Source organism: Vigna unguiculata, chromosome 9, assembly GCF_037176805.1.
Source record: "Vigna unguiculata cultivar grain cowpea cultivar isolate G323 ecotype 2 chromosome 9, ASM3717680v1, whole genome shotgun sequence".
In the NCBI taxonomy this organism is placed as follows: domain Eukaryota; kingdom Viridiplantae; phylum Streptophyta; class Magnoliopsida; order Fabales; family Fabaceae; genus Vigna; species Vigna unguiculata.
In genome coordinates this window covers 37,869,960-37,879,798 of record NC_140800.1, presented here as the reverse complement: position 1 = coordinate 37,879,798, position 9,839 = coordinate 37,869,960, and the positions used below count along the sequence as shown (strand labels likewise).

General features: G+C 23.7%; 1 protein-coding gene across 1 annotated transcript; it reads right to left on the bottom strand.

The window, feature by feature from the left end:
• Positions 1 to 5,200: 5,200 nt before the first annotated feature.
• LOC114163690 (putative linoleate 9S-lipoxygenase 5) lies at positions 5,201 to 5,872 on the bottom strand. Its single transcript, XM_028047984.2, has 2 exons — positions 5,649 to 5,872; positions 5,201 to 5,450 (listed from the first exon to the last, which is right to left on the bottom strand). Exons 1-2 carry the CDS (start codon positions 5,870 to 5,872, stop codon positions 5,201 to 5,203), a joined length of 474 nt encoding a protein of 157 aa, XP_027903785.2.
• Between the last annotated feature and the right edge of the window lie 3,967 nt (positions 5,873 to 9,839).

The following is a 9,839-nucleotide window of genomic DNA, read 5'->3' as shown; positions in this document are numbered from 1 at the left end:
TTCAAATTTTTATGTGCCATAGTATGAGTTTTCATTTATTTGAAAACATTTATTTCAACTGTAAATTTGTTAGTTCGAAAAGAAATATAATCAATTTTTTTTATTTGTTAACTAAATTTTATAATTATTATTGGTACCATCAGGGACATAATTTATTTTTTCTTTTTCCGATATTTGGATTACAAGAAAATATAATTTAACTTTCAAATATTAGAATCGGTCAAATTGCGATGTTATTATCATCGACTTTAATACGACACAAAACATTATTTTTTTCTAAAAGTCACAAACAAAAAGTTAAAATTTTTTTAATTTTTTATTACATAAATATTTGTGTTAGTTTTGACTTAACAAATACTAACTAAAACAAACATTAAAATGAAATTTAACATGAGTTTACTAAATGTTAACTTTATTTAATTTTAATATTTTATTTATTTATTTATATTAGTGTTAGCTAGTGGATATTACATATAAAGTAAAACTAAAATAAATAAACGAATGTAAATCTTATTTATTTTTAATATTTGATTTATTTAAGTTAGTGTAGATTTATACAATAATATATTTAATTTTAATATTTTATTTATTTAAGTTTGTATCGGTTTAACGAATGTTAATCTTGTTTATTTTAATATTTATTTATTTAAGTTATTGTCTACTTATAATGAATGCTAACTATAAAAAGCTAAAATAAATAAGATTAGCATGAGTATATAAGTTAAAGTCGGTTGAGTCGGCATTAAGTTATATATTTTGAATCTGTGAGTGTTCCTTAAATTAAAAATAACCCCATATTACTTTTAATATAATGATCCAAATTTAAGGATGACAAATATGTTTACTTATAGTTTCTTTTTTCACACATCTATATAAATCTCATCACACTCGTCTTATTTATTAACATTCATAAATTTTTTCACACTCATATTTTTCATCTACAATTATCACATTTTTCATCCATAATTATCTCTTTCACCCACACTCATCTTTTTCATCCACATACATTTAACTACATTTTCTCGTTATCTCCTTCATCCTTATTATTCTTCTCTTCTCTTCATCCACATTTTTCTTCTAATCTCTTTCCTTCATACTCATTTTTTTTATCTACATTGATCTCTTTCATACATTATAGGTTTTTTGTTTGTTTATATCTGTTGAATATGAAGGTATAGTACCAAAAAAATTTATACTTTTTCTATACATTAATAAAGGTGATAATATATTAGTTAAATGAAATCACACATAGAATAAAAATTAAACTAATTATAATTTGAATTTAAATATAAATATTTTAGCTTTTGAACTTCATGACAATTATATTAAATTTTTATATTATATTTATACAATACAATGGTAAAATTTCATATATAATAATGAGTTAAAAATAAAAATAATTATATAAAAATCATTAAAACAATATTCAACATGATAAAAAAATCAATAAATAAAAATATTAAAAAGAAGTAAAAATGATAAAATATATACACTAGAAATGATTTGATATAGCACTAAATGAGATTGCACAAAGAAAAAAATAAATAATTAAAAGTATGATAAGAAATAAAATAACTTGGAGATCTGCAAATAACTCTTCAGATATCAAACTAATTGAATTGTTGAGAAATAATGAAAATTTTTTGAGCAATTCTTCAAATGAAATAAAAATTAAGAGTCAAAGAGAATAAAAATATAATTTTTTGTTTATATTACCTGGTAAATGAATCATTTAGGTAATTGAACACTTGAATTTGAGAGAGTTAAATATTTTCAAGTGAAAAAAAAAATAACAAAGAAAAATATTAAAAAGGAGTAGAATTAATAAAATGTGATATATAAAAACTATTTTTATAATACACCATTTAAAAAAATTATGCAAAAAATAAGAAGAAAAAATAAGTGTGTGATAAAGATTGTGATGAGAGGAAAAGTACTTTGAACATGTGAATAAATTATTCGGATATACAAAGAGTCAAACAATTAAAAATCATAAAACTAAATATTATGAGAATAATATATATATCATCCAAAGTAACATTTCTTACCTTAAAAATTCAGTTACTCCAACAACAAAAAAAACTCCACCTGTCATTAATTCACACAGAAAAAAAACTTAAACTTGTCCAAATAAAACTTTTATCATCAAATCGAAGATAGTGCTACAATAACAGACTATAGCAGAGATTAACATGTTGCCTGTGAAACATCACATCCAAGCATCTACTCTAACCATGAAAACAACCCAACATAATATTTTTTTATGAAATAAAGTTTAAATAATTAAATTTTTTATTTATATAGCTTAAATAATATATATATATATATATATATATATATATATATATATATATATATATATATATATATATATATATGTTTGAAGATGAGTGATATTAATATCTTTTTGACACAATTTTGCGGATATTAATATAACGGCCTGATAAAGATACTTTTTCCTTAAGTGCTTGTATTAATTTTTTATAAATGTTATACATTTCTGTGAAACACAGATTTTCATTTATGAGATATTCTGTTTTGACACTTTAAAGAGTATTAAAAATAATCGTGGTAAAATAAATATGTTTTTTTATTTTTATTTAAAAACATGGGTCAAGCAAGTTGCAAGGGAAAGCGAAAGGAACTTTTGTCTTAGATTTATTTTTTTCATGTATACAGGTGAAAACAGAATGTGAGGTCATTATTTTAATTTTAAAAATAAAAGTCTAATCATTTGTTGAATTAGTCTCTAATAAATTTTTTAAAAAATTGTCTATCAAATTTTTTATATTTTACACTTATTCAACTGAATTCATGCAATTAAATCTTTTTGTTAATTTTATGACTTGATAATTATTTTGTACTGTTTTTCTCCTTAAATATCACCACAAATTGTCACGTAATATTTTGTTATAAGAGATCGTGAAGACGAGATCTTTCTTAAACATTTATTGTATTTATCTAAAATTATTTCTAAACTTTAATTTAAATTATAAATTTCTAAATAAAAAATATAAATTATAAAATTAAGAATTATAAAATTACAAAAAATCAAAATTAAAAAATTTATAATTTCATAATTTTTTGTTTTCACAATTTCATAATTTTATAATTTTATAGTTTTATAGTTTTATATTTATATATTTTAAGATTTTAAAATTATGAAATTATTTATTTTTATAATTTTTTTTATTTTGTAATTTTATATTTTTTAGTTTTTTATTTTATAATCTTATATTTCATAATTTTATAATTACATATTTTATATTTTTATAAAATTTTATTTTATTTTTTTATTTTCTTAACTTTAATTTTATTATTTTAACAAAATTTAAAAACAATTTTCATTAGATACAGTAAATATTTGAAAAAGATCTCGTCATCACCATCTCTTGTAACAAATAATATGTGACAACATTCAAGGAGGATGATAGTACAAGATAGTTGTCACATCACAAGATAGCTGTCACATCATAAAGTTAATAACATCATAAGAAGTCAATACATCACAAAAATTTATTAGGGATCAATTAAAAGTTTCCAAATTTATCAGAGATTCAAAACATAATTAAGTCTAAAATAAATATAAATATTTTTAAAATTTTATTATAAATATTTTTTTATTTATTACATAATTTTTTTTATTAAAGATATATATTTTAGTTTTAATATGATTAATTTAATAACAAAATTAAATAAATAAAATAGTTAAACTAAATAAAAATAAGCGATTACTTAAAAGGTAAAAGTGGTAAAATATTTTTTTAATTTAAAGAAAAACAGTAATTTATTAAAATGTAAAATTGGAAATAAAAATGTGATACCAAAATGGAGTATTCTTTATATATAGAAAAGAAAAATTAAATGGATGAAATTGTTAGATCTAACAAAACCTTAAAGTTAAAAATGGAAAAATAATAATTGAAATTTAAAAATAAAGGTTATTTATTAAAAGATAAAATTGGAAAGAAAAATTAGGACACCAAAATAAAGTATCTTTTAAACACAGACGTTGTTATATATATATATATTTAAAAGAGTTGTAAGATGTAAAATTAAAAAAGTAAAATATGTACATAAAAGAGGTTTCTAAAATAACAATAAATGTTCTTAGAATAATGATCGATGATAAAAAAATTATAAAATAATTAATTTTTAAAATAATAATTAAAAATATAATTGAAAAAATAAGACGTGGACACAAAAGAAAATATCATTTTATATATTTTGTTATAAATTGTTATAAATATATAATTTTATTATAAATATTCTTTTAGTAGATAATTTTTATTAAAGATATTTATTTTAGTTTTGACAGGATTAATTTAAAAGAAAAATTAAATGAATGAAATAATTAAATTTAACATAGTAGGTACTTCAAAGGTAAAAATAGTAAAATAATTATTTTAATTTTAAAAAATAGTTATTTATTAAAGGATAAATTTGGAAATAAAAATATGATGCAAAAATGGAGTATATATTTATATATAGAAAAGAAGAATTGAATGAATAAAACATTTAGATCTAACAAAATAGTTACTAAAAAGGTAAAAATAGTAAAATAATTATTTATCAAAGAATGAAATTGAAAATAAAAATGTATATATATATATATATATATATATATATATATATATATATATATATATATATTAATAATGAGGATGAAACTTTGTCTTTTACTTTAACTGTAATTAGAGATAAAATTATATAGTTATGATTACATTGTTGTTTTTCTATTACTAATTTTGTTTTTGTTTTTTGTGTTGCTTTTCTGTATATTAAGAACTTTTATTCTATCTAGTTATAAAACTAAGTTTTTGATTGTAAAATTGTTGATTGATTAATAAATATTTTCTTAAAGTATTACATTGATTCTATCTATCGTTTTAATATTCCCAAACACTAATAATTGTATTAACTTAGCAGTAATTAACTAGAGATATTATTACTCGATAAAAATATTATGTAATTATTTGATATAAAGTAATAATGACCACGCAGTTTTTACTATTTACCGATTTAATTTGTAAATAAAGTTATTTTCTGGACTTTTTTGTATTTTTGGGTCTTTTTGACCCGTTATTTATAAAAATGAGTTGTTTGATATTTTTTTTTGAAAATAAGATTAAATCGTTATGGGTGTGGATGACATTGAAGGTGAAGTTGTCCTTCTCCCAGCCGGTTTTATTTTTATTTTTTAAACAAAGTCCTCGGTCAAAAGGACGATTTCTGGAAATATGAGGATGAAGTCGTCCTTGAGGATGCTGATTTCACTTTTTAAGTCATTTTCCTCAACCATCTCACTCGACGAGTAATAGAAGTTACGATATTCAGTCACCCAAGTTTCAATTGCTTCCCAAATTTGTAACCTATCCATAGCATATGGGTAGTCCTTTATCACAAGCTTAAGTCCATAAAGATAACTAGAATCTGGAACTGCCATTTCCCTGATATTCAATCCAAATACAATGGTAGCATGTTATGTTATTATATATAGATTGCTAACACCAGAAATTCATTAGAAATAACAAATTTGTCCGGTTTCATTTCTTACTTAATAAAACCTCACTCTCAATTTGCATGTTTCTGTTAAATTTTAACCAATACAATAATAAGGAGTAAAAAAAATGTTTTGTTATCACCACCTCTTAAGCAAATCAGTAGGTAGTGCCTGCTCGGAAAAAACCCAACTTCTGTATATAACAGCTGACATTTCCATGGAAAATTTGCTAGGGAAAACTGTTTTCTCTAACAGCCCTCCAACATTTGACACCCCTCCAGCATTGATGAGTGTGTGTCGAGCCAAGGCATTAATATGCATAGTGAAGTGTGGCTTTAAGAGCTTGTATACGGGATGAAGAATGCTCATCTGTCTATGTGTGGCTATTATGAATGGTTCATTCACTATTATGAATGGTTCATTCACTGCGTAGGAGTGTAACCTACCCAAGAGTCATAATTTTAAGATCAGAAATATAATGAAGTGAAACCGGCATCTGCAACGACGATTTCATCCTCAGATTTCAGAAATCGTGCTTCTGCATGGCAACTTTGTTTTTAAGAAAAAAAAAATTGAAACCGGTCTGAGGGAGGACGACTTCACCTTCAATGTCGTCCTTCCCCATAACGACTTAACCCTGTTTTCCAAAAAAAAAAATCAAACGACCCATTTTTACAAATAACCGGTCAAAAAGACCCAAAAATACAAAAAAGCCTATTTTCTGCATAAAAATTGTTAATAATTCAGTTCTTTCTATTATCGAGTAAATTTTAAAAATTTATGATTTATTCCTTTCTTTCCCTTGCACTTTTAATTAGAGATGACAAATCAGTTTGGACTCAACAAATCAGCTCATCAAAGAGATAGATTGGACTAAAGATTTCAATTCGTTAACTCGTTCTAATCCAGTCTGTCAATTTGACAAGTCAAAATACGAGTCAATTCAACTCGATTCGTTGGCATTTTTTTTAAATAAAAACATAAAATTAAAAAATTAAAAGGATTAATCTTTTTTATATTATATTTTTTTTAAATGTGTAAATATATAATAGTATTGTAATGTAAATCATTAACATTGACAAATAAAGTTTTAATTATTAGTTATAATGGAGTAATATAACATGTATATGTAATGGCTGAGCATCTAAGGAGTGGGAGGGGCCATGACCTCCCATATATTTATCATTTTTTTTAAGTTATAGATAGTATATTTTAGAAATTGATGGAAATTAAATTGTCTTTTTTTTTTTTGTAAAATACATTTAATGTTAATAAATAATAAAACATCAAATCAAATATAATAAAGAATAAAAAAAATTAGATTCAATTACGCTTTTGGTGGTCTCTGTTTTTGTCTAAAATTATCAAATTACGACTAAAAAATTGGAACCAAATTAAAACTAAAGAACTAGATGACCAACTTGACATATTTGGAAACTTTAACTAAAAGAATAATTAAACCAAATATTTATTAAGATATTTTTTATTTTCTTTCTCATTGTCTTCTTAGTTTTTTCACAAAATTGTACTCATTTCTCACTCTCATATTTTTCTGTTTGTTTTCGAAGAAAAAATGAAGTTAGACACATATTTATTATTTTTTCTCTCATTTCTCATTTGTTTCCTTTCTTTCTTGAAGGAAAAAATGTAACTCTCTATTATCTCACTTGATAATTAAATATTAGTTTAATAATTATTAACATTATTTTTTATCTCATGAGCCTTATGTATATTCATTTTTTTATGATTATAGAAGAAAAAAATAATGTTTTATGTGTTTTTTATAACCGATTTTTAATTGTGACTTTACTCTAATATATTTTTCTTCTAATAATTACTTCTCTCAATTTTTTATTCGATTATGAAAAATTATTTTTTAATATACTTTTAAAAAAATATCGATGAAGAATAAAATAATAAATTCATTCTTTAAAAGTGCTAAAAGGGAAGTTATATGTGAAAATGAAAACAAGATAGATTTTATATCTTCACATCTCTTAAAACATTATACTAATGATTTAATTTAAGGATCCAATTATTTTATAGATGAACCATTTTTTGAAGCATTATAGTAATTATTCAATCAAATAATTATATTACTTTAGCCTCTCTAATACTCTTGATTAATATCGGTCATTGTGTATATGTAATAATTATTTTAACTTATCTAATTAAAAATACTAACTAATCAATTAAAAATTTAAAAAATATTTTATATGATTAAATATATTTTTAATATTAATTTATATATATATATATATATATAAATAAATTTTAAAAATAAAAAATAAAAAAATTAAGAAAAAAAAGTGACAAAGATGAGTCCAACTCCATCCATTAACCTGTCTTATACGGACTGATTTATCATTATTAGTCTGTTATATATTACGGCCGGGCTCCTACTTTTAACACCAAACCAACATGGAGAACCCTTTCTTTTCAAAGTCTTGTACACTCCTTTTTATCATGAATGCAACTGTATATAAACATCCTTTCTTCTCTTTTCTTTTCTCCGGTAGCTGTTCATCATCAATGTAACTAATTTATTTTCAAGGGCATGACACATGAAAGTAAATTTCTACATCACCCTTTTGACTTGAACATGTTCGAGCCTTTGATCATTTATATTATGTCAGTTTGAAATAGGACATTGATGATCCGATGGAGGGAGCTGAGAGAGTCTGAGACAGTTTGAAGAAGTTGTAATAAACTCTTGGATATGTGTCCAGTACTGTGCCATGCACTATTATTTTATCCAAATTATTGCCCTTCGTTGCTTACCCTCCCACTGCACTTCCATTAATCAATACAAGAGTAACATATTACTTTATGCTTTTCTTCATCTATTTTTATCTTCATTCAGCCTAGTTAATTTTATTTGCAAAACTCAGCTTCTGACGAGTAAACAGTGGGTGACGGTGGTGACGGATACGCTTTGATGATACATTATATTCTAAGAGTGTGTAGGTGGAGACGGAAGAACAATCTATATATGTATAACTGAACAACAACATCAATGACTCAAAAGTATTACCTTTCGTGCGTGGACAAGACATTAGTGGGTGATCCGTTAGAGGTTTGATATTGGGTGGAACATAATTTCCAAGAAAGTTCGCTAAGATAGGTTCTAACTTGGCTCAACTTGGCTCTGATACCATGTTAGAAGTGAATTTTAAGTCTAACTCAATCTCACAAAATCGATTTGTAAGGTAAAGATTATGCCCACTTATATATTATGAATTAATCTTATCTCTAGTCGATACGAGACTTCCAACATAGTAAAATCATGACTGCCGAAGAGAATCTATTAAGGGACCCACTTTTTCTCGGTGAAATTACGTGTCGGGGAAGGTTCATTAGTTCATCAATACTTTCTCAGTCGGGTTGGTGAGTAATGATTAAATAGTATTGTGAAGGAACTATGCATTTCAGAAAAATTAAATGGACAACATTTGATGCTTCTTTGTTTATACTATCGAAGTTATATATTCACCTGCAATCTCTTTGGACAATATTTGGCTGACCTACTACGGTACTAAACTTCATTAAAACAATGGATAATATAAGTTATCAAATTGCCATGGCAAAAAGATAAGGTTCATTTAGTAAGCAGAACTAATAATTCCCACTTGGACCAATTTTCTATGTAAAAGAAGGTCATGTTAATCTTTAAAATCAGAAAGTCAAAGTATTTTCTATTAAACATTACATTTAATGTTCTCTTACGAAAAAAACTCATTAAATTAAATTATTTTACATACTTACTCTGTCCAAGATTTCGGATTCTGATGTGGTATGTTTGGAACTGATTATGTTATTCGATATATTTTTGTTAATAAATCATTATTATTGATATCATAATTTATCATTCTCACATATGCTACTAGGAAATAGAATTTGTTTAAAATGTTTCAATTTATTATATATTCTTTCTTTATAGACTCAATAAGCTTATAAATACATATACCAACACATAAAGTACGTACTCAATTCTTTCTTATCACTCATATTTTCTCATACAATACAATACATATTATCCCTAACAATGAAAGCATGGAAAGGTGTAGAAAGCTCACATTTCAAAATGAAAATACATAAAATTGAGACTAACCATAATAAAAATAGTGGAAACAACGACACTTTACATCGATTAGAGAAAAATAATAGAAAAAGAAACATGGTGGCAGTAATTATCAAACTACATATTACATCAATTATTATTAAAATCGATGTAAATTTGAAATTCTACATTTTAAAAGTCAACCGATGTAATAGTTGAGCGACTGAAAACCCAAAAAAAATGACATTTTACTTCACTTAAGTATACAACATATGT